The 26519-nt window shown below is 39.0% G+C and overlaps 1 protein-coding gene across 1 annotated transcript in view; it reads left to right on the forward strand.

The window, feature by feature from the left end:
- The first annotated feature begins 9482 nt into the window (after positions 1-9482).
- USP12 (ubiquitin specific peptidase 12) overlaps positions 9483-26519 on the forward strand; it is a 33160-nt gene continuing 16123 nt past the window's right edge. Inside the window, exons 1-2 of the mRNA XM_021542004.2 lie at positions 9483-9687; positions 21096-21176. Coding sequence (XP_021397679.1) covers positions 9640-9687; positions 21096-21176 — 129 coding nt within the window. The 5' untranslated portion in view covers positions 9483-9639. The remainder of the gene's footprint in view (positions 9688-21095; positions 21177-26519) is intronic.

Raw genomic sequence — 26519 nt, forward strand, 5'->3', positions numbered from 1 at the left:
CTGCACATGGGGTTGCCAGGAATCCTTCACTGAAATTTTAATTCACAGTGGGATCTGGCTTGCCCCTATGCTTAGCAGACGAAGTGATACACACAGAGATCCTGAGTGTGACATTCCATTTGTGTTGGGTTTTTCAGCAGGTATGTGGAAGGAATTTAAATTAATGAGAGTTTGTAAAGGGCTTTGAGGTGAAAAATGAAAAATATTCCCCTTCACTAGGGTGTAGGTTTCCTGTGTTTCACAAAATGCATTCATTACTTGAAGAGAAAAAAACATAGCCGATTAGGACTGGAGTAAAATTTTAACAGAAATAAAGAGGAATAAAATCTGCAATTCCCTTTGTGATAATGTTGCAAAATTAAGATCCTAAATTGAAAGTCAAGATTGTGAAGTTAATTGATTACCCCATCTACAGAAGTGCAGCATCTATACTGTGCTCTTGCTTGAAAATTTACTGACCGAAGTAGCATATCACCTCCTCAGCTGACCCAGTTATTCCGTTGTTCACTCCTTCCAAAAGGATCATGTTATATGGTATCTCAGAGTCATGCTTCTGACCCTTTTTATGGTCTCTTCATCTCTCCCATGATTCTAGCCCTAACAACTGACCTTTTTATTTCTGTAATTAGTTCATCTCTTTATCCACAAAACCCCTTCTGTAAATACAATGTGAGCCTAGTTTCATGGGAGTTAAAATTAATCAAATTAGTGTCTAATCAGCCTTCCAAAAATCACAGTGCAGACAAACATCTTCAAAGGACTCGCTGTGGAATTGCAGAAGTGCTAGTACAGGTGGATGTAGTGAGCTGCATTGCCAGTGAGGCATATGGTGGGAAAAGGAATGGAAAAAACGACAGCCTGCCTTTGCGAGAAATGAAAAGGCAAAAACTCTATAGACCAAGAATTGTGATGGGGGCTCAGCATGTCACACATGGGTAGAAGTTTTCATTACACTTACTTAATTCAAAGTGCTCCTCAATGAGGAGTTTCACCAGAGTGAAACAAATGGCCTTTTTTCCATCATTATCTAGACTGCAACATAAATCTGAAATACTGAACAAGTTCTGTCATTCCACTGCTTATTTGATTGACATGGTATTCTACCCATACAGAAATATCAGGAACTTCCAAGAAAGCTGTTTTGTAACTGTGACCATCTTCTTACAGGTACCAATTAATATAAGACATTTATCAAACTTTGGATTTATCAGACTTCATTTCAAAAGCAATTAAGGTCCCTTTCTTTCCTTACTAACAGAGTAAGGTCTCAATCAATTGTTTTTATTATTCAATTATTCAGTTATTAAACTGGTATCATCATTCAGTGTTTTCTCAAACTTTTTGTGTTACCACATTTTTGTCTCTCTGTAACCTCTCCTGAGTCCAAACTAGTTACCCAGGAACAAGCAACTCCTAATATTGTCACCATCAGCTTCACTGAACATTTACTTGTTTTGGCTAAAGGTAAATAGCCACTCCTACACTGATACATCTGATAAAGGATCTGCATGAAGTGGGGATTTTTGTGGGGATTTTCTTTTGATAATGTAAAGAATGTAAGTATACAATTAATATTCAATTATATTTTTTAAAATCCAATATTTTACAATCCAACCTTGAGCCCTTTGCTAGCCCTCTTGGAAGTTACTAACTACAGTTTAAGAGCTGACTTAATGATTAGGATGCTATTTTCTCTTTGTTTATGTCTGATCTTATGCGTACTTCTAGCTGGAAGAACAATGCTTGGCCTTTTTCTGTAATTATTTGCACAGAATATCTCCTTTACACTTTTATTTTACCAAACTAAATTCTCTATTCCCCTGAAGCCTCCACACACTTAGCAAGCTCTGTTCATTTTCTCCCATTCCCACACACTTCTCTTGATTATCAGTGATCCAATTTATACACAACAGTCCCAGTTAACTTGCTTACTGTGAACCAATTACTTCTGAAATACTTTCAGCTGTGTACTGAGGATGATGACAATCATCAAAATAAAGGTGTTGTAGTTTAAAAGGTCTGATGGATGTAGCAGCACAAAGTAAAAATGTGGGTGGAATCATTCTCTAGTCTACAAATATTCTATGACATTCTATTAGAAAATTGGCATCTGAAGTAGCCATTTGCATTTCTCATTAAATGTTCTGATCACAGCTATTAGCATAATTTTTTTTTAATTACTTATGAAATGGCAAAGAACCTTGCTGGAATGAAAGGGATATAAAATATTACTAGTTTCATTTCAGGTAAAGGAATGTTTTCTACTTAGTGTTAGCTGAACTCTTGTAAGCACAAATTTAAATTTTTCTTCCAGCTACGCCAGGTTAAATTTGCTTTTCTGTATGAATGCCTAAAGACAAAGTAGACTCTTTATAATTTTAATAGTGCTACAAAATGCTGTTTTTAATAATGTATTAAGTAACCAGAGTTATTGCAAACTCATTGTAACAATCTTTCCGTAAACATCATTGTCGTGACTCTAGATTTAAATATCTTCTGGATGCCAAAAGAAACTCCTATTCTGCTTCCACAGTATCTTCTTGAAAGAAAAGGAAGGAAGGATCACATCCAGAATCTACAGGAGCAAAAAGCACACTGTTACCTGCATTAGAGCACTTTGCATTACTTAATTATTCTTTCCTTGGTACTTTAGCAGAGTTTGGATCTGTGGTCTGAAAATGTTAGCCTTCACTGAGTGATTTGCTTTCTTCCTCCTTTCCAAAGTGGGAAATGGTCTGTAGCTTCTGCAGTCTTACACATACCAGTATCTTAAATGATGAACCTGAGACAGAGTCCTTGACATCACAAGGTAGAAATGACTTAAAACAGTTGTATTTTTAAAAAGAATGTGTGCATTTATTTTCACCCTGTTTTGAACATTTTCAGTCCTGACATCGTTTTCCAGCTTTCTAGCTGACTGAGCCGTAAACTTGTTATAACAAGGTGAATTTCTCAAGTAATCCTCATCACCTGATCCCAGGAATTGTGGTGGAAAGGGAGCTATCAAATATCACAAGACTTGCAATAAAATAAAGAGAGTTGGCTACACTCTGACAGCCCCTGTCAGTAAGACAACAATAAGTGCTCTGAACAAAAAAACGCAGCTAGAAAAGAACAAATTAATGGTCAGTCAAGGAGAAGTGCAACAGAAAATTAGCAAAGGGTAAACTTGACCAAACTTTGACCAACTGAGGATAAACTAGGCAAACTTTCCCATCTATGTAATAGGAATAGTAGCACATATATATGGAGCAGGATTATTGTTAAGGATCAATTAATTAGTATTTGTGAAATGCTGTGGACTCTTTCCTGGAATATGCAAAATAGCAATGTGAGCTAATCAGCATATGGGCTGCTCCAAGGTAGCTGCAACTTATTCAAGGGAGAGAGTCATGTGAAGGAACAAAACAAGGAAAAATTCCCACGGGGCAAATGGCAATAAGTGCTGCAGGGAGAGAGAAGGAAATTAAATTACAGGGCAAATGGAAGGAGGAAATGAGACCATACGGGACAAAGAGGTGATGCTTGGATTACTGCAGTATAAAAGACACAGGGCACAAACTGCAGGAAATGGAGCTTTATTAGTTCTGCTGCTCTTGCAATAACTTACAGTTGGTTGGTGGGTTTGGATCTTTTCTTTGTTTGGTTTTTTTCCCTTTTCTGTTTTTTTGTGAGGTATTATTAACTTTGTTTTTATAAAAACTAAGTATAACCAGAAAAAAAAAATATAACCAGATGGGAGTATTTAACTGACCATCTGCAAGTACAGAGGGGAACTATGGGTTCTCCAGGGTATTACTCTCGCAAGAGAAGAAATCAAAATTATTCTACTTCTGTACTGCTGACAAAGAGAGCATTGTTTGAGAATTGATTGCAACAAGGATTTGAACAATAGCTTTAGATCAGCGGAAGCACAAAATACTGCTTTAACATATGTTTCAGTTAAAACAAAAATAATTCACCATTCGTTAGTGTCATGAATGACACGGGCTATTAACAGTAAATGCTCTTTAACAAATTTATTATCTCCACAAAGCAGTTTCCAGTATTTTTTCTACCTATTATTGGATATTTTTTCCTACCGATATCCATCTCCATGCTGGTTTACATATTCCTCCTTAGCCTCCCTAGTATCTTGGTACTGTAGAGAACTGATTAGTGGGGGAGACTGTAATGATACAAACTCTTCACCTGGAGGCTGCCTGTTGTCAGATGGTGCGTCACTGTTGTTATTCTGTGACAGCTAATCTTGCTTTTGGAAAACTGCTGCGCAGATCACAAAAATAAAATCTTGCTGACTGCAACGGGAAGCGTTGCTTGGTATTCTGGTAGAGAACACAGAAACTGAGGAAGCATCTTGAAATTCTTACCTCTAATAATGGATTTTCCAAGTTAGGGTTTGTCCTGGTTTGAAAAGCAAAAGCAGTGAGAGGCTCTAAGTCAGAAGTACAATTTATTAGGGAAAAGGGAACAAAGAACCAAATACATACAATAGCACAAAAGAAGAACCACTGACAGAATTAGAGATACAACCTGACACTTGCTGGCTAAAGCGATGGTAGCAGATATGGTTCTGTCCAAGCAGTGGTCCTGTAGACTGATGTAGTTTCCCTCTGGAGGTCCAGTGTAGAGAAGGTCTCAGCTGCTCCTCTTGGAAGAGGGAATCTACTTGCTGTCTGCACAACCCTGCTTATATCCTTGATGGCATTGTTTGGCTCCTCCCTCTGGGCGGAGCATCTCACAATAGAATGCTGTGGCATCGTTTGGCTAAAAGAACAGGTCCTCCTGGAGGGATTTATCTCTGAGTCACGAGATAAGGAAAGAAAAGGATTGCAGCTCGAGGTGGTAATGGAATACACCCCAATATTATAACCTAGGACAGTGTTAGACACTGCTACTGACTCCCAAAGTTTCATACTGAGGAGAAGCTGGAGTTACTGAAACAGTAGCATCTCAAGTGCCTAAATCAAGGACCAAAGCCATTAATTTTTAAAAAGTTTCCATTATTGAAGGCAATTCTTCATAATATTAACCCCCCACTTCTTTTTAAATATACTTGTGGCCCTATTTATGAAAAAGATTCTGTTCAGAACAGTGTAAAAATGCAGACAGTTTTTTTTTTTCTTAGCCCACATCCTTTTATATTGAGATCACTGAGACCAAAGCTATGCATATTTCTCTTCTGGAATATAATGACATAATTCAAAAGAGTTGCCATATTATAAATGGACTATTTTTCTACAAATTATAACTTTATTTCCAGTTAAAATTCCACCTTCTTTTAGAAGTCTAAAGACTCAAACAGTGATAACAGTTTAGAAATCTAATGTTATTTCCAGTACAATGACATTCTTATATTTCACAACCCATTGAAACTCTCTCTTAACTGATGTATATTTTATATTTGTAGAAATATAAACTGAATAAATATTTTATTCAGTTTAGTAGCATAACCTTTTTTATTTTCCCTTTTAACTTCTCAGATGATGGTTATCCTTTGTATAGCAGATTAATTGTTTGCCAACTATACATATATGGCAAGATGCCCAGTATCAAAAAATCAAAGTATGAAAATATCTCCATGTGTGAGCTCAGCAAGAAACAAATATTACCCTCTTCTTAAAAAGAAAAAAAAAAAACAACAAAACAAACCCACCAAAACCAAAAACCAACAAAAACCCAAGAGAACTCAACACCTTTACTGAGGAAATATTTGATCTTCTAAAATGAAAGTACAGGAAAATCATCATGAGCAAATTTTACCTTGTCAGAGAACTCTTGTCTAATCTATTTTCTTAACAGATTTGGTCTAACACCTCTTCATAAAATATTATGAGATTTACTGATAAAAATGTTAACAAATAAAATAATATTTATCTATTATACATAATAATTTGTTCATTTTATATACTTTCCTATGATAATGCTTTGTTCATATTTTGCTTATGATTACAACTAAGACAACTCATGTTTTGAACCTATGAATAAAGTGCATCACTTGTCTAACTACTTGCTCAGATCCTCCCATATCCAGGCAGTTTACCACCACCCCTGTCGTGGCAGCCAGAGAACATGTACAACTGTTATGAAAATAGTTGTATTTTCTGAAAACGTACCTTCAATGTAATTTACAAAAATAATTTACAAATACAGATGTTTCACTATCTGTCAGTCAGTACAAGATGGTTTGATAACATTATTTTTGAAATATATTTCCTGTTGTCTCTTCAGTTCTCTGGAAGGATCCAATGTCAATTTTAATAATGTGTTAATATTCCAGTCCTGTGTAATTTATGCAGTATCACAGGTTTTTTTTGGAATTATGAGATATGAGTTGGGGAAAATTTCCTTTATGTCTTAGTCTCTACTGCCTCAGAGCACAAATCCTGGAACACCCATTGTCCACAAAGTAAGATGCATTTCCATAGCAAGGCTGGTTAATCTATGATGAGAATGGTAGATGACCTTCACTGGGATATGTGTCAATAAAAATACAGACGGTGAATTCAGATGGCTTTTTTGCAAGGACAGAACCACCTCCCCTCCATCCTCACTATTACATCTGGATGCAAATTTAAGAGTTTCCGGAACAAGTGGAGGTATACAGAATCATAGAGCCATTTAGGTTGGAAAAAGATCCTTAAAATCAGATCCAAGTATTTACCCAGCATTGCCAAGTCCACACTAGCCCATGTCCCTAACTGCCATATACACAAAGGAACCTGTTCTGGCCTCAGATCTGACTCTGCTAGGAGCAGAAGGCTGGACTGAAGACCTCCAGAGCCCTGTCCAACCTGAAATATCCTATTGTAGTATGCTGTTGCCGTCACTCTGTACACTAGTCCAACAACAGGTGTGGTATGTCTGCATGCAGGTAGTGCATCAATAGTCGGACCAGCTGGTGGCTTGGCTAGCGGAGGGGTAAATGGACTTGTGGGACCAATTCTGTTGTCAAACAACATTAATGAAAACCCGACAAGCCCAAGATTCAGCAGAACCATCTATAGTCACAGATGAATGATACAGGCACAAACACACCTGTACCATGCCTACTCTTCAGTTTCTGAAGCCAACCTACCCACACACCCTAGAGTAATCTGGGTGTTTGCCAAACTGCAAGATTATGAAACAAGGAGAGGCACAGGTTAAGCAGCAGCAATTTACCCTTGTTATATTTTCTCTTTGCTCCTCTATGTCTCTGTACATTTGGAATGTAAGTTCTCCAGAAGATAGAATGGGATTTTCTCTTAGTGTCTCATATATTGACTGAGGAGGCCAAGTGCTGTGGCCTCTGACTTGTGGTAGTACAAATGCTATGCAATAACCACAATTTCATGCTCTGAGAGATTTTCAGGGTAGGGAAATAATTCTATCTGTTCAACTGATGTACCTCTGTAAGAAAAGAGCCCATTCTTTAGTGAAGCCCTTAGGAGATAGTGTAGGTGCCATTTCTCTTGGCAGCATATTTCAACCATTAACATCTTCCACTGTTAAAAAAAAAGTGTGCTATTTATGATTAAAATTTGTTTCATTCCAGTTTATAGGTACTTTTCATGTTATGCCTCTCACTGTGCAAGATTAAAGATCACTGTAAACACCTTCCAGTCTTTTTGAAAAGTCAAGCAGACTGTGCTCTTTAAGTCTCTCCATATAAAGAATTTTCTCCTGCCTCAAATAATTCCAATTATCCCAAAAGGCTTGATGCTGACAATTACGGCATGATTTTCAATTCTGTTTCTTCATTTTCTCATATTTTATTCTAGTTTAATGGTTGATCATATAGAAAATGTTTCTATATTTCCCCTCATTCTATGTGGCGTGAGTTCAGTTTGCTTGTAACACAGCAACTCAGTTTACACAGAACAAAATCAAGATCTCTGTATGTCACTAATTTAGCATCTTCCTAGCTGCTCTTAGTCTCCAACCACAATTATCCACACCTGCCAGATACAGGCCAACACACCCATGCATTCTCCATGCTTTTTGAAATGTAATCCAATAATAACTGAAATAACTCCAAAATAACTGAATTTTTGCCTTGGAACTAGAGACAGTCTTTCTTCACAACAAGAATATTTTACCTTCTTTCTCTATGGGCAGGAAGAAACTTCTAGGCAATCTCTGATTTTCCACTTGAGTGCCTTTTTAAATTTCCTGCGGTATCCTCTGCCTGAACGGTTCCACTTGATGCCACCACATAATTGGTTTGAAACTGAATTATCTCCCAGATAGCAGTATCGGCTTCTGCAACAGTGCAATTGCTTTTTGTGCTTTTTTGCTTCAGGGAGACAGCAGACTGCCTTATTCTTTTCATGTCATGTTTTGAAATTTGGTCTACTCTGTATGATAGAGGAGTATCTGTTGTGGTGGGTCTGACTAATACTGTAAGGAATTGTTTTGGAGATGTTTCTGACAGCAAATGTATTTCAGTAGATGAAGTGCTGGATATCTGAAGGTTTGACACGTCTAACCTGCTAAATAGCCATTCTTGCTTTTTTTGCTTAAAGATGGCCAATCCACTACTTTTGTTTCTATTCTTTCTCCTTCCCCTGATGCTGTCCTCCCCCATGGTTTCTGTGGCAACAGTTTCAGAATGTATTCATCCAAGAGGTGTTCATTTTCTCAGCTAGTATACTTTTGAAATATACAATTCGAGATGACAGGTATCTTATAAAATGGTTTTACGTGATATAAAACCAATTTCAGGATATTTCAGGTTGCTGTAGAGTTCATTTACAATACTTTCTAAAGTCATATTCTTTATGTTTCAGCTGAAGGAACATTTACTATTCCATTAACTTAGTTGCTAAAGAACATTTACTTCTGAAGATCATAGAAATTGTAATGATTTCATGTCATAAATATTAAAACACTTTATAGTGAATAGATGTATTTATGATCAAGACCTTGTGTGCATTGACATTGTTCTTAATAATAATGCATCTTGATCTTCTAGATTTTTCCTATATATGAAAAAAGACAGGGTGGCAGATATCTTGGCTAGCTTTGTGCTTCTTTAGTGCAGGTATCAACATCTGGAAGAAGCCATCCAGATTTCTTCTTACAATCCGCAGGCAAACAACATGATTAAGCTCTTTCTCAGGTAGGTCCCTCAATTACGTGGTATGACTACTTTAGACATCAGCTTCATTTTCCCAGATGTCTGAGGCCGGGGCACTGTGTTCCTTTCACCCTGACCCATCCTGTGATTCCGTGGTCAGGTATTGGAATAGGTTGCCTTGAGGATTCGATGACAGTACAAACCGGTGTCGCTGAGAGATCCCTTCTCTCCGCGCCTGCCGCGGCGCCGGGCGCGCCCGGCCGAGCTTGGCGCCCTGGCGGGGCGGGGCGGAGGGGCGGGCGGGAGCCGGGCGCTGACCCGGCGGGAGGCGGGGCCGCGCCGGGCGGGATCGCTGGGAGCCGGCGGGCGCGGGCGGCGGGAGCGGGGCTGCGCGGCGGCGGTGGGAGCTGCGCGCCCGGCCGCGGGGCCCCGCGCCGGCGGGGGGCTGCGGGCTGCCCCCGCCGCCTGCCTTCCTTCCTTCCTTTACTGCCTCCCTCCTTCCCTTCGCCTCCTGCTCCCGCCCGGCCCGGCTCCGCTCGGCTCGGCGCTGTGATTGGGCGGAAGATGGCGCTGGGCGGATGGAAATCCTAATGACAGTCTCCAAAATCGCCTCCATCTGTACCATGGTGAGCGAGGGGCCGGGGCCGTGCCCGTGCCCGGGCGGCAGCGGTGCGGGGGGCGGGCAGCGGGGGAGGCCGGGCGGCGTCCCCGGGGCGGGGCGGGAGCGCTGCCGTGGGTGGCCGTCGGGAGCGGAGCGGGGTTAATCGGCTTTGGGAGACTCCGCCTGGATGCGGGCGCCGAGGGGGTTGTGCTGTGCGGGCGGCGAAGCGGGGTCCCGGCTGCGGACGGGGCTGGAGCGCGGGGGGACCGAGCGCAGCCTTCCCCAAAGTGTGCCGAAAGCGGGGGCAGCGCTCCGCGGCATCGCCTCCGGTCCGGGGCTGCCTATTGCAGGCATGTGGTGGTTACGGAAGGGTTTCTGGAAGCGCCCTCCCTCTCCCGACTCACTCCGTAGCGTCCCTGCTCTCCCTCCGAGTGCTGCGCTCCTGAGCTGGGGCTGGAATCGCCCATCCGCGGGCGGGTGCTCCCCGGGTTACCCGGACACGTGCGGGCACCATCCCGCCCCGGTGTGCATCCATCCATCCACGTCCCGATAGGAGAACTCTCCCTGTGGTTGCTTTCTCATTACTCTCTCTCTGTGGTGAATTAGAGCCATAAGGCGCAGCACAGATGCGATAAAGCTCTCTTGGGTTGTTTTAAAGAGGGCTGGGGAGCTCAATAGATTCGCTGATGGAGGAGTGATGAATTTAAGGAAGGAAATAGCTCTTAGTCAGTGGAAGTTACTGCTTGTTATGGAAGAGATGTGCTGATGGTTCATAGCAGAAGTTCTTATATTTCTGCTCTCTTCTGCCTATTCCATGGCCATGAGAAAGTTCTTGTTACCAAACGTGTTTCCACGGGGGAAGGGAAGAGATGGATAAGAGGAAGAACATGTGCGGCGGTACCTGCCCCGGCCCGGGCGGTGGCCGGGCCCGGCCGGCTCTGCCCGCCGGAGCCCGCGGGGCCGCCCCGAGAGCGGCACCTCGGGAGAATCCTCTGCCCCCATGGTGCTGCTGCTGCTCCTGCTGCAGCTGGGGCAACTCTGCACGCCGAGAGGAGGTGAAGGGATGAGAGAGGACACTCGTATGCCAGCCCAAAGAGTCCTTTATTTCCCCAGGTGGGGCAAGAAAGGTGCCCTCCGGGTGGGTGCAGTGACAAATGCCAAAGAAATCAAAGATTACAGCAACTTAAATAGGGGGTGGGCGGACAGGGGTGCAAACCTGTCTTGCCCAATGGGGATAAACCAGAGAGGGATAAAACAACCTATGATAATGTAGCAGGGGTAGGTACAAGGTCAGGGGACAAATAGAAAGGCTAAACTGGAGTGATGGATACAGAACTTTCTGGAAGAAACTGGGGGTGATTACAGGATTGACAGCCAAAAGGGTATAAACAAAGTCAGATTGATGGAACCAATTAAAGAGAAAACAGGGAGAGGTGAGAAGATTGGCAGATAACTGGGGAGCAGAGTGGCAGGAACTTTTGAGGTAAACAGCTTGGATCAAACCAACTGTGAGGGGATAAATGTGGGAGCATAAAGGCTAACTAACATTGATAAAACCAACTAACTAAATCAAACCACACTGCAACAAACATGCTCTGTCATCTACTCTGTTAATTTGCTGAATTGCCATTATTATGTCTCATCAAACAGTGGGAAATGCTTACGTTTCATATTATTGGAAACTGATTTATGCTTTTCATAAGTTGTGCTGCAAAGAGGCTTGAATGTCTCAAACAGGTATTTTAGAGGTGGCCTGTGAGAATTTTGAGTGAATATCTATAAGCCAATAGGATGGGATTGCTCAGGTGGTGGTGTTTAGTCACTGGAATAATGGGGCTTTTTTGACATGGGAGATGACATATTTTAGTTTAGAATTGGAAGAGTCTGACTTCTTGAATTTTTCAGCTGTATATTTATCAGGTGCTGTACTAACATCTTTATGTGGCCAGATTGGTAGGACATGTACCGTGTGCTTCAGGAGTTTCCATTCTCTGAAGGCAAGTTTTAGGTTTTTGAGGAGTCAGTGTGATTCTTCCCTGAGCTGGGGCAATCTTTTATTGCAATTCTATCTGACATCTTTTCACCCAGAGTTGGCCGCTGGCCTTTGTGTCAGCATAAATTCAGTGCTGGGCTCTTGATTTGGGTCAAGTGTGAGGCCTCTCTGCTCTGCTTCTGGACTACATACAAACCATAGGTCTGGGCTGGACAAGCAGATAGTTTAAGATTATTCTCTGTGTACGTTTATTAGAAATGATGTTATGTTACTGAGATTTAGGTCAATCCTGAAACAAATTTTTCAACTAAAAATCTTCTTATTACTAACTAAAGTGTCTGTATTCATAAAGCTGAAATTCTGATGGCAATTAGATATTATCTGTCCAGTCACTGTCATGTGCACTGAGGTGGATGAACTCCAGTCATAAGATTTTTGCTGGGCCTTTCTGATCTATAAGCTTTAATAATACTGTGTTAGTGGACACCTAACATAGGATACCAGCCGTAAAAGCTTTTCAGCAGTTAATATGAGATTGTGCTTAAAAGTATATCTGTAAAGATAGTGTGAAGGAGCACATGGTATTTACTGTGGTGTTGTTCAGAACTGTGTGGTTGAGGCGAGGCAGATATTTTTAATTCTAACAAGAGTCAAATACTTACGTTTAAGCATATGTTTTACAAAATTGAAGAGGATTATAATTGCTGAGTAATACTATTTCTTTTTTCTGGCAATGCTTCTTTGTGTCAACACACTTTGATAAAGTGCCAGACAACTACCTAGGAATTCTTACAAGTTTTAGTTGCCTTTGCCCATGCCTGTTACAAGAACTCTCAGACTGTTCTGTGTCTTCTTGTGAAGCCAAAGTTCTGGTTAGTACAAAACCAGTAACAGGCAATTTTTCTCAAGAGACAGTTTATGCCTACACAAACCTGATGTGTGCATACCCTTCTTATCTGTAACAGAGCAGTCTAGAACTGTATTGAAGAAAGTCTTCCATTGCAGTTCTGTGTTTCCTGACTTTTTTCTTTTTTAAATCTAATTCAAGTTTTGCTTCTGCTGACCCATTTATATTTTGTGTCTTACCCCTGTTGTTTACGCCTCAAATATTATAATAGTATATTATGTTTTACATAATAAATGTATGGGCAGATTGTGTATGTACAGTGAAGCGTGATAACCAGTATATTTAGTTTATCATTGGTACCTTTTGGGGATGATCTTCCAAGAGGACCTCCTCTCTGTTGGTTGATACCTGTGTATATGCTGCATTGATCAAACACCTCAGTGTTCATACCAATGTTAACAGAGCTCTTTCTGCAGTAGTATGTCCTAGTGTTATATTGCATTTCAGTTTCCTTAAAATTCTTTGCTCTATATCACCATTCACATGCTTCCTTGTGCTGTAGTAAGTCTTAATTGCAAGGCTGGAGATTGTGGAAAAGCACTGAAAATACCTTTGCCTCTTGAGTGCTTTAGCCACTGTTCTTGTTGCAAAATGGATGAGGTTAAAATTGTGTGGTCTACTTTTTAAAACCATTTTTAAAGTCTTTGCAGTAAAAGTAGAACTTGGTCTTTACCCTTATCCATGAGTAAAATTGCAATTAAAGCCTTACTTGACTGTACTGTATGGGATTTTTAATGCATGGCTGAGGAGGGATAAAGTAACCTAAGCTAATGAAGATGTGCCCCATGTTATACTCACAGATTGCATCTGGTACTTCTGCTTCTGTTTAGAATCCAGGAAACACTTGCTAGCAGTTAAAAGGCACCAAGTCTTTGAGTAGCTGAAGGAAAGAGAAGATAGGAATTATATTTGTAGCTTAAAAACTATGAAAAGCCTCTAAAATGTCAGTCTCAGACATACACAAGGAACTTGTAATGGTAGTAGTACTTGTTTTCAGTGTTTTTTCTAGAAAGTGGTTGATGATGTTGGCACAACCTGAAAAAGTGTGATAATATTTTAAAACTATGCTAATTCAGAAGCTATAGCATCAGACATCAAAATCATCATGTTTTGGGTGTTTGTCTATGTATTCCCTTTTCTGTCTGCCATCTATGTCAGCATCTTGCATACAGGGTCTGTCACTGAATGTCTTCAGTGATTGTTTCAGCCCACAGCACTACATCAATACATGGTTGGTGGTTAGATGTTGACTGTGTGATGTAACAGTGTGTTCTGTGTGAGAACGTCTGCTTTTCTTACAATGCAAATTTTTTTTTTTCTGTTTTTGAGAGAATTTAAGACATGTGGAGCTACTGTGAATGACTGGCTATTGTCCATTTCCTGCCTGCCTGCTCTCGAGGGGCACTGTCACAAGCATCCTTTTGCCCATTTCAGTCACATTTCGCAAGGGTGAAGATGTTTCAGAGGTACTAGAGTTGAAACAAGCATGTGTGAGAAAAGGCATCTTAGAGGAAACAGACCCTGGAAGTGCCCAGCTGAGGGAAGTTTGAAGTACACCTACCTTAAGTGTCATAGCATAGAGGCTTAATAAACACTCCCACTTGCAGGAAAATTTTCTAGCTAACTGTGAGAGAGGTGTGTATTTATGGGCTTTCTTCCTGCTTCAGAAATTGTTTGTTTACAATAGGGTTTCAAACCTGATTGTGAAATCTGCACTTAATGTAAATTGATGTTTGCCAGAGTCTGCAGCCAGCCAGCAATGGCTATGATGTACTCAATCGTGTTCCTTCTAATTGCACTGTGTCCTCTGAAGCACAAATTATAAGACTTAAACATTAATTGATGATCAGGTTAACAGATTCCTCAGGAAAGTATACAGAAGACCCATGCTGGAAGAAATGAGAATTGAATTACAGCAAGGAAAGAAAAATTATGGGAGAACAGCTTCAAAATTGAGGAGAGGACAGAACAAAACTATCAGAGAAGGAAAGGACTAAGGTAACACGGAGGAAGCCACAGTATTGTGGGGTTCCTTTATCCAGCTGTCTGACATCTCATGGTTGGCAAGAAGGAACATGTGCTGTGTCTCGGCCGCTGCATTTCACTCTGGCACGATGACCTGGATCTGCCGTGCTCCGTGGACCCGAGCGTTCACACACGTGTTCTGTTGGGGTGGCTCTGTCACAAGCCCAGGAGTTTTTGGAGAAGTATTTGATAGGTATTTGGGGTAGGAGCTTACACCACAGTGGGGAAGTCCACTCATCTGTTGGAGTTCTTATCAGGAGACACTTCGATGATAAACGTGACGCTAAGATTCAAGCATTTGTCGTCATCATTTTTCTAGCTGCAGCATGCTACAGTGTGGTAATAAAAGATGAATATTTATATTTGGTCTTTAGAATATTGGGTTTGTGGCACTGTTTAGTATACTAATGAATTTAGATGAATTTGTTTTCAATTTTCATCAAAATAGGAATTTGACTCTAACATAAAACAGTTGTCAAATATGAAATACAAAGAAGGAATTCTCAAAGTTATGTAGTTGTAAAGCAGTATGTATACCAGCACAGGGAATTACTTAGTTGACATATTACTTATTTGAATTATTTGATTTATGTAAGTGTTCCTTTTTTTTTTTTACCCTCACATATGTGAGGGTAAAATATGTGTATATTCATCTTGCATGCTCTAAGTACAAGGAGAAATGAAATATGAATTTGGACTCTAGTCTTGGCAGCAGAACTTTTAGCTATGTCAGTGGGAACAACTGATCCTGTTACAGTCAGTAATGTGGTCTTTGTATTTACTTTTTACATTTCTGAAGCTACTAGTTTGCATTAAAATTTATAGGGATGATTCTGTAAAAATGTGACAAAAGGGGCTTTTTCTATTCAAATTTCCTGAGGGGAAGAGGTGTATAAAAGCCCTGTGTAAGGTCTGATTTTTGATTTCATGGGTTAGGAAGAATGCCAAAGTAAAACACTTTCAACAAATGGTTTATTTCAGTAACGTCTATCTAATCTTTCAGTTGAGGAAAGAAAAAATCTATCTTTTCTGTAGTGTAAAACCGTAAGGTTGTATTACCATAAGTAGACCGGAATAGGAAAACATTTTTACCATCTTGTATAAACTGAAATTCTTTTTATGATTCCATGAAAATGGGAAGGTATAAAAGCAATATATTTGTTTTCTGAAACTGGAATTATGTAAGTAATAAAAGCATATGAAACACACTACAGGAAGCAGTTTATAAAAACAACTATTGAGCAAATGTGTTTTCCCCACTTGCCCTGCATTTTGGGTAGTTAGGTGAGTCTAATTTTTCTGAAATACTAACTTGCCTTGACCTCATTGTTCAAAAGGATACACCATCATACAATTATCATATGTAAGGAAGTGCAACATATCTAGTTGCTGTGAAGGAAAACACATTGTGAATATTCAGGGGGGCTTGAAAAGATGGATTTGGTAGACATACCAAATGTGAAGAGAAATTGATTTTGTGCTTTGGTATAATTTTCCTTACCCACGCAGAGGTGTTTTTACTTCATACTCAAAAATTCTTTTGTCTTACCTGCACATGGTAAGAGTATACAGGACCATGTCTTAGGCTGATAAATAAAATAACACTATTTGGAAGTATTTAAAACGCATTGACTGAAGCTATCCAAATATTTCATGCATTAATCGTGCATGTTCTTTTGCAAATAAATAAACAACAAGGATTATTGAATCCCACTCGCATTTCACTGCTGCTTCCAGTATCAAAAGAATTGTGTTTCAGTTTTGGTTGCAATTGAAGTAACAAATATAAGCTGATTTAAGATAGCTCTTCCCTCTCTTTGCTCTTAGTTCTGATTCATGTGAATACACAGAAATGTATGAATTCACATATTCTGATAAAATGTAACTGGAAGAGTAGAATTCCGCTTTTCTCTTTAACAGAGAATTCCTGTCACAGTGCAACAATTAGTGCATTGGGCTGTGAAATTCTGTCTTAACTTCACTAGTTGTATAGACAAAGAAGAATCTATCTAATCGAGGGGGAAAAAAGGGAAAACACTGAGTGCTTCTGTACTGAGATTTATTTTTGCAAATTATAAATAATTCCATTAATTTTACACTTGTTCAGGAACATTGTTATTCCTGATTACCGAGTTTCCCTTTTACTTATAATGCCTTTATAATGTCACTAAAAAGAGTAATTGTTCTGTGTTTTGTGGTGGTATGGTTAATTTACCTATAGATAAGGTCATGTTTAAAAAATTTCACTTACATATACCTGTGCAGCATGGTTTAGTTTAGTCAGTATTGTTCCTTGCTTCTTGAATGAGGTGGAGAGTATTGTAGGGAAAGATCTAGCATAGTGCATGTGTGAAGGGAGAAAGGGATCTTCAGGATGCTGGTGACAAATGTAACTTTTCAGACAAGAAATTTGTTTCAAAGGTCAAATTCTGATTTTACTCAGGAAATTTACAGCTTAGTTAAATTAGAGGGTAAAGCTGATAAACAATTCAAACGATGACCCACCAAGCTATCAAGTGATCTTTATTCTAGACAGGGATAGATCAAAGCCCCCCATCCAAGGCTAGTAAGATGTGTAAGCTCCCAAGCACGTTAGGCTGGTTATGAATCAAGGCTTTGTAAGGGAAATTCTGCCTGCTAGGTTGGATGCTAATGACAAGGTAGGACACTTTAAAACTGCAATTGTTTGCCTGCTTGCTGACATGTTTTCAGACAGTATTTTTAATGTAGGGTGGCATCCCAATTTACCATGCTTTGGTTTGCATTTGGGAGCAGTCTTAGAGTGCACAAATTAGATGACTTTTGGAGGAAACTACAGCAGACAACATAGATCAGCTGCAGCTGGTGTTCAGTCACAAAACCAGCCTATAGCTAATCTGGCAAGAATGCTCTGAAACCCAAGGTGTGTATGTCAGGTCCTGAGCACCAGCTGATTTGTTTTACAGACTGGCTCCACTTATCTTATCCCTGTGTCAGCTGTTGGTGTGTCTCAGAAGGACTAGTTCAACGTGAAACACCACAACAGAGTGGCCTCTGAGGCTGTGAGAAAGGCACTAATAAATTTCATTATATTCATCACAATTTCATTTCATTATATTGTTCCAGCAAGTGAAAAACTAAACAAACAAAAAACCACATCTACGTTTGTCTGTGCTTTGTTTTTTTTCTGCCCCTTTTTTTTGTCGAAATGTATGGCACCAGTGGGCTTTATAGTTTATTTTAGAAATTTGGGATTATGTATATTTGTAAAATATGAAAATCGGGAAAATACAACTGTACACATTTTGAAGATAATATACCTTCCTATTCCACTATAATTCCTGGGCTTTCATTCCACTAAACTGAAATAAAACCCTCATCTAGTTAGTGTTAAATGTGTTGAGTTTTACAAAACTCAAGCTCTTTTGAAAAAAAAAGTTGAGAGATTTACTTAAGATACTTCCATGGTAAACACAGATCCCTTCATTAAGAAATTAGCTTTCAAGGCAAACTTTATAAATCCAATAGTAAAACTTTTTTTTTAACTTGATGGAGGAGATAAAGCAATTAATGTTCAACTGATTTGAACATGATTAAATAAAGGTTACATATGTGACTTACCATTTTGATAGGTGAAGCCTGCAGTAGTTCAGTTTTACACCTAACTTTCATTAGGTTTGCGAAGATCTTTGTGTAATCATTGATAAATTTGAGTAACAAATAAAAAGCAAATCTTGATTTCTTATTGTGTTCTTGTAAACACACCTTAGTTGCTGAACTTTCTGCTTTGTAAAGCTGCATTTCCTTAGCTGTGAGAAATGAGTGTTCTCTGTGCCTGTACTCTCGTCTCTGTGCTGGAAGGGGGTTAATGTAAGGCAGTGCTTGGTTGTGCAGCTGGATGGCTTTTACACTGATGTGATGCAAAAACTGGTAAAGCCCAGTACTACTGCAATATTATCATCTTCTTGGACTTCTGCTGTGCCTCTGTTGCTTCTCATTTCTGGTTAACGACCATGTGTCCTTCCCCTCAGAAGAACAAGGGAAAATGGAGGTGGATGTGCTGACCAAACTTAATGACGTTCCTTTCTGTCCCCTGTGTTATATCAAAGACACGTTGCAGGGTGGAGACTGAACACATGTTGTATGTGTTATTAGGTGAGCCACCAAAAAAGAGAGTTTTATCTGGGGATTTTCCCTGAGGATTCCAGTTAAGTGGCAGAGGAATAAATTCTCTTCTCCGCAGCGTACGGCACAGCCTGTAATTTCCCAGGTCTAGTTCAGGTCCTGTAACTCCATCTTGGCCAATGAAAAGGGAGGAACTCCCACTTATGCCTTAAACCTCCTGTATCTTCATGTCCGAGAGATGATACAGTACCACAGTAGTTGGTGGTGCTGCAGTGCTCCCCCTCTGCATCTGTATTGTGTATAATGGAAGAGTCAGCTGGGACTGATAATGTGGACTGTCATCATGACTGGGAAACACTTTGAAGCAAGGGATAATTAGGTTTTAAAATAACTTTTATGGGTACTACTTTAGTGTACTCTCGCTGTGTTTCTGCTCTTCGCAACCAATACACTGTGCACAGTATAAATGATTACTTTGGAGGGAGAGATAGCATCCTTTATGACAGACAAAAAGAGCTGTAAAGGGACGTCTGAGTAGCTCAAGGGGTTTTATGTTGGTGTAAAACATCCATGCTGCTTTGTACTAACATTCATAAACAGCTGCATTTAAACATAGATGATGCCATGCTTTGAAGTCACGTGAAAGTCTGAGCCTTGAATGAAGTGTCTTTGAATAATCAGAAAATGGAGATGATCTGGTAGCATCTCAGCCAAAGTTAGATCTTTACTATGCTAGAAAACTACAGTGTTCAGGTCTACACAAACAGAAACATCAGTGTTTATATCATATTTTCCTTTCAAAGATGGAGTAAAGTAACTGCTCCACCCTAGCTTTGAAAAGAGAAAGAATTTCCTTAAACCTGCTCTTGAATTTATTTTTAAAGAAGTAGAGATTTTAAAAATAGTGTAAAAGGCCCCCACAGTTCCTTCTTTTTCCTAGTTCATTTGTAATACTCACCTTGTCAGAGTTTGTGGGTGCATTTAAATAAGGCTGCAAAACTAAATATTCGTAGTCTCAGAGTGCTTTAATCTTAAATGAGGGTTTATACCCCTTTTCCTCACCACTATAATCTCCATTTGAAAACACCTAAAGTAACAAGCCCTGTAGCTAAATCCTCAGGAAAGGGGAGTCTTTATCAAACTGGGTAATTGGAGGGGATGTGACTGATGACAGCAGCTTGGGCTATGGTGTGAATGGAGCAGAGCTGTGGTGTGTCAAGTGTGGAGTTTTCAGGACTTGTGCCCTGGTCTGGTTAAAGTTATTACCTCCTAATGGACCTTTGAGCACATGCTTCCACTTTCAGAACTGCTCAGGTAGTTTGTGTGAAGTTCTGCAGTACCACGGTCATGCCATGGCAGATGCCACAGCACCATTTCATTTTAATTGTATACATTTTTGACACAGTTCTAATATTCATATCTTTGGTGTAAAAAATGAACTTGTTGGGATGGAGTTGCACCTGGTTTTAAGGTTCTTTGATGCATATTATGTTCTGTTTTAGCTGCACTATATTCCTGCTGGAATATTCATGCTCATGTATTCATCTCATTGAGGATATATAAAAATAGTTATAGATATATAGATATCAGTTTTGTTGAGTGAAAGAAGTTGTATGCATTTCTATTTCTTAAAAGCAATCAGTGTAAGAGCTTATCCAGAGCTAGGGTTTTTTTTTTGTTTGTTTGTTTGAATTTTTCAGCAGAGAAGTTTTTCTGTCTCTAAATAAAAAAAGAAAGTAATGCCTTTCTTTGACCACACAGTGTTTACTGCACCAGTTCAGTCAACAGCCACAGAGTAACCAAAGTCACATTCTCTGACTTCTTTTTGAGGATCAGATCTGACAGACAGACTTTTTGGGCAAAGGGTGCAGCATTTGTACTGACCACCATCACTAGCTGTTTTCTTTTATTTTTACAAAGTTAAAGACATTTAGGAAAGCACTTTGCACAACTTATGTTTTCAGTGCAAGGGGAGCAGACCAGTCTCTTTGCTTCCTATGAACAATCTGCATCTCTTAACTTTTTCTGGAATGTGCTTTACAGTATGAAAATTATGCTTCTTAGAAGGAACTCACCAGTTGGCCTTGTATGACCTGATTTGCATCCTGTATTAGTGCAAGTGTTATCAAAGTAATTTGAGTCTGGAAATAATAACAAAGAACATTGAAACAGTGTAATTGCATGAAAATACATAAAAACTATATAACTTTGAGATGCTTTTGAACAGCACATATTTGGAAACATCTCTAAGGTATTTTTTTAGTTGTAATCAGGTGTTTTGCAGGTTTTTTTTTTTATGGATGGTTAGTTGGTTTTGATTGTTTATCCTTGCTGAGAAACTTTTTTCCTCAGCTACTTTCACTGTTGCTACACTAATATTTTGCTGCTTTTGATTTTTTCCTAGGGCGCCAATGCCTCAGCTTTGGAGAAAGAGATTGGTCCGGAACAATTTCCAGTCAATGAGCACTATTTTGGTTTGGTTAATGTGAGTCTCAGACCGTAACTTACTGCTTTGAAAGGACAGAATGGGTTGGTTAAACTGCAAGATTGGGATGAGTCAATACTTAGAATTCTGAAATATATAATCACTGAATATTCATCCTATTGAAATGTGTTTCGGTATTTAGTGTATTTGTTGAAATATGCTACTGGATTTTTGAAATGGGCTCTCTACTGAATACTTTTATTTCTTTTTATTAGTTGTAGGGTAATTTTTACATCACTTTCATGTTATTAAAATATATAAGCTTAAAGAAGGCTATTTAAAATATGTAGCTTGTTGTTCATAATATGCCAACAAAGTAAAATGAACACATTAGAAAAAAAAAATCTTCTGAAAGACTATGAGGATAGGAAGTATTTATATCTGCTATTTATACTAAGATTAAAAAAAAATTACAGCCCAAAGAGGAAAGCAGTAAGAAATATATTGGATTGTTTGACTCAATAATTATTTTTAAGGAATGATTTAAACTTTAATTTCTGATATTACTGATGAAAAGTGTATCGTGTTAGAAATAGCATTATACTGATGTGAAATATTGAATTAGTCTCTTTTATTTGGCTTCAGAAACTACATAGTTAAACCAGGTTGATTTAACAAGAGCTATTCTCTTGCTTTTCTTAATGAAACTGATTATTTAAATGTTGTGCTGGTACTGTAACATGTCTCTACCTCCAGGTGCTTAGCACTGAGCTGGTTCAAGGGTCTGCAGTCTGACCGTACACTGTGGAGTCAGTAAACACTGACAAGCTAACTTCCATCCATCTCAAAACAGCATTGCTTAAATTCAAGTGATTTATTTTCCTTTCTCATGAAAGCTGCAATACCCCCCAAATGCTTCTCTCGGAAGAGGAAATACAGCAGTTTCACTGTTACTACCTGTCAGTTCTGCAGCTCAGCTGAGGCTTTCCATTTTTCCAGTGACAGGGTTTCTCGAATCTGTTACTCTGTTAACAGATAAACTGTTTTCTTAGTTTCTTGTCTAAGTCCAGAGAGGATTTAAAACTAAATTCTATTGTACACCCAATCTTAAAGTTTTACATAGTTTTTACCCTTAAGAAAAGGTTTATTAAAGGACAATCTTCCTAATATGTCATGAGACCAACAAATTCTGGCTTTTTGTACTCAAGGGCGAGTAGAAATTTGAGTGGATATTTGTCATTGCACTAATTTAAGAAGCAGGCAGCTACAATATATCAGAGTGCTTTTAATTTTCTGTCTACTACAGGAATTTTGCTTATTTTAGCTTCAAACAATAAAATGTTATGGGTTAAAATTCTTTGAATTGTAACAATAAAATGGGCTCTCATTATGTTTATGGCACACTGATGCTGGTTTTCAGGTACAGTGGCTGGCAAAGGACATTCTGTGATGTTGATGCCCGAGTGGCTTTCAGATCAGTTCTGCAGGTTGTGTTTACTAACACAGAACATATACACCATAAATATGTAATAGGCTTGCAGCAGGTAAATCTGCCAGGAAAAGTGGAAGTATTAAGCTGTGGCAAATTACTAGAAATAATGACAGAGATAATGAAAATAAATACTAGATAATTAGATAATAAATTAGTACTATTAGATTGAGAAGTTTGGAAATCACAGTTTTTGTCTTTATTGATTTCTCTAATTTATTTGTAGCAATTACAGGAAGTGAATCTCCTAGGGGCTTATTAACATTTACTGCTAAGTTTTTCTAATTTGTTTATTGACTTTGTCCTAACTTTCTCCAGGATAATGGGAAAAAGGGAAATAATGTGGAAGTCTGTAGCTTTCTTCTAACTGTGCAATAGGTGACCATTTGAGCTGTCTGGGATACAGAAAAGGATTTTACATAAAGATGACAATTCTGAAATAGGGATCTGTCAATTTTCCAGAGGTAGCATAAAAGAAGAGGAGGCAAAAGCACTGTCTTACCTCTTTTCCAGCTTTGTGGTAGAATCTAGGGATTGTTCAGAGGATATGCTGAAAGAGCAATTTGAGAGGTAAAAGAAGACCTAAGAAAGGGCAATTATGGGAAACATATGGAAGACCAGATGGTTGATAGGAGTGGAAAATTCAGCTTAGACTTAAAGGGACAATATCATTCACTAAAACAGCAGGAAATATCTAAGGTACGTGGTAAGATGAAAGCGTTAGGGGTGTGATGTCCCATGCATCCGGACAACCAGGAGCATCAAGTCTGCTTATTATTCTTCTTTCCCTCTTCAGTGCAGTAATGCAAACTGTTCCGATCTATGTGCTTCACAAATTAAATAAATGATTTTATCCAGTGAGGATGAAATAAGATTTTTAATTTCAGAGAACTGCCTTGGAAACTCTTCAGCAGTTTACTAGATTTCTAGAGCAGAAAGTTTGGTTATGCAGTCTCTTGCAGTGGCTCCGTGTGTTTTGGAGAAATCCTTTTCACCAGAATGGCTCATTGCAACAAGAAAAAATTGTTGGGGCTGCCCGAGCATCAGAGCTGTGAGGAACCCTAGAGCTGCTCAAAGACTGTGTTCCAAACAGAATTAAGTTCTCATAAATCTCTTTGTTGAATGGGGTTCAACAACCACATTTCTTCCCAGTTGTATGTGCCTCAGAGGAGTAAGCTATAAGACTATTAAGTGTTCATGGGTGTGCAGTGGTTTTGTTGCACAGTGTTTTTGTTTTGCCTACTGTCTCATTTTTCCACATAGATTTGGGTGTTGTAACTTTGTTTTGAGAATTTAAAAGAGAAAAAGAAAAGGGCTCTGTGTAAAATGTAGAGGATGCAGTATTTCTGTGAAACAATCTGATTTCTCAGAATTTAGAGCAGAAGAGCAATACGAACTGATAAAAAGAAAAAATGTGGATTTTTTTTTTTTTTTAACATCTCTTAGTCATGCACAGCATAAGATGGTCCCAACAAGGTCTTTCTTACATTTTCCACTGCTGTTCTGAGGCAGGCTGGAGAAGCAGGGAGTCCCACAGTGCAGGGCTTGTGCTCCTGGGTGCTGTGGCTCTGAGGCAGCACTGCTGAGCTGGGGAGGAGGAAGGAGTCTCTTGGCAGCACAGCCCACTGCTGAAGGTCCAGGATTAGAAAGCAGAGTGGAGGTGTTGAGTGGGTGGTGGGAGCATGGGGAGGCTGGAGTAAGGCATTGGGTGTTTCTCTAAAGATGGGAACTGAAGTAATAATGGTGGTAAGGGCAGCATTTGTTCATTTATCAAATTGAGTAGTTGCATAGTCTAGAAGCCTCCCAACCACTTCCTACTTGTTGTTTTGTACAGATGCCTTTTAATTTTTTTTCATGATTGGGAGCATTTATTTAAAAAAAATTTGGAGTTTTGAGGTGATAAGAACTGATGCTTTCTTTAGAGATAAAACAAATGTGAACTAATTAAATTTTCTTCAGGAGTTTGCTTTCAAACATTCTTCTGTTGCCTGCTGTGTTTCTGAATCTGGTTGGAGAAAGCCTTTTATTAACTTAATCTGGTTGCTTTTATTTCATACTCACAGGCATGTAGGTTAACATACATTCATATTAAATTAATCTGAATTTTGTTCAGTGTTCTGAGGTCTTCATATTTTGTTCATCTCTCACCGCATGGTTGCCATTCTAATTAATTTATCATCAGACTGCTCCTTTTTAAAATTGGAATCTTATGAAAATTCTAATTTGCTTGCTTTTCATCTTTTGACACTTCCTGTAGAAATTTTAGCAGTTTTCCAGTTTGATTAAATTTTAAGAACTTTCTTAACACTTTAATGTAGTTCTCTTTTTATGGCTGTTCCTAATTATAAACTCCTGAACAGCTTACAATATTAAATGTTTTGACAGAAGCTACTGTGTGATTTCATCAACTTCCTTTAAGGTAAAAAGCCCCAGTTTTCCTCTTAAGTTCATTTACTTATTTGCAGATTTGGACCCCAAAGAAGCTAATATAAGTATTTTCTTAGCTTAAATAAAGAAAAATAATGGATGTTTAATTCATCACTTTAATATGGATACCTTAATGATATTTTGAATTTTTTTTCTTCTTCTTTGAGTGTGTCTTAGTTATTTAGAAAGTAGTTCTTCATATTTCATTAATTTAAAATAGAGGAAAGTAATTAATGTTGAGGTTTTGTAATTAAGTTGCATGGTGCTCTTGTTTGTCTTAATTGGGAGAGAGAAAAAAGTAGTTACTTCCCTGTTATTCCTAAGATGTGAAAGCTTTTAGTTCTTTTTGTCTATTGAAGGAACCTGCTCTTAAAATAATCTCTGAAGGCAGTCTTTGCTATATAATTCTCTTTATCACAATGATAAAGTCTCAGAATTTGCTATCTCTATGCGCTGCTATCTCTGTATAACAGAAGTCTGAATGTTATTTTCACATTTTGCACAATGTGTGTAGTAGGTGCGTGCTTCAATTTGCAGGTTGTGTGACTGCAGCTGAAAGGTTGGATTACTTGCAGTGGGCCTCATAAAGATTTTTCCCACGCTTTCAGTGTTGGATAATAGGTTCCCCTGGAGGATGGCAGCTTAAAATTAGAATGGCACTGTAAGATTAGAATGGCTTTATCCACTGATGGCTCACCATGCCTTCCCAGGTGTGGTGGGGATGTTTGCAGTGTTGGGGTGAGCTGCAGACAGGGTCAGTGGCTTCAGGTGCCCAAAGGAGTCTGAGGAGAGGGGAGCATCTGAGGTGTCCTGCTACTAAGTGGGCTATGGATGCTTTTCCTGCTGATTCTGCTTTCCTCCTTCCAGTGGCTTGTCTCCTTCAAAGTGTGCACGTTCCAGTTGTGTTCGCTTTTCCCTGCAATCTTGATGTCAAGCTACCGACTGCCATAGCTTTGAATCCTAAGCAGGCCATGTCACACTGGCATTCAGGAGTTTCCTTAAACAAATCATGCCACCCTGCAACGAGAACTGAAAATGTAGGATCAGGTTAAAGTAGTTATTTTGGACTTTGCTGACAGCTATTAAGATTTGGAGAATCTAATTCCTGAAGTGTGTGAGACGCTCTCCATTTTCAGCTGAATTTCTTCACAGTACAAGGTCATGCTGTACATGTTTGTTGCCATTGTGACAGATATTTTTACCTGAGCATATTTTGGGAGATGTGATATTGGGGGCATTTTTTGAACATTTTGACCCAAATAAATGTAAAATATTACAAATAAGTTAAATTTTAAGTGAGACAAAATTAAATGGTGTTGTTCAGGTTAGCCTAGGTGTTTCATGCACTTACATAGTAATCCTTTGTGCAACATAAATACGTTTTTCTACATTAAAGTCAGGAAGAAACTACTTGCAGAAAGTTCGCCCCTGCTTATGCCCTCTCTTACAGCTTGGAATTAATTTTGCCTCTCTACAGTAATGCAATG

Source organism: Lonchura striata, chromosome 2 (genome assembly GCF_046129695.1).
Source record: "Lonchura striata isolate bLonStr1 chromosome 2, bLonStr1.mat, whole genome shotgun sequence".
NCBI classification, from domain to species: domain Eukaryota; kingdom Metazoa; phylum Chordata; class Aves; order Passeriformes; family Estrildidae; genus Lonchura; species Lonchura striata.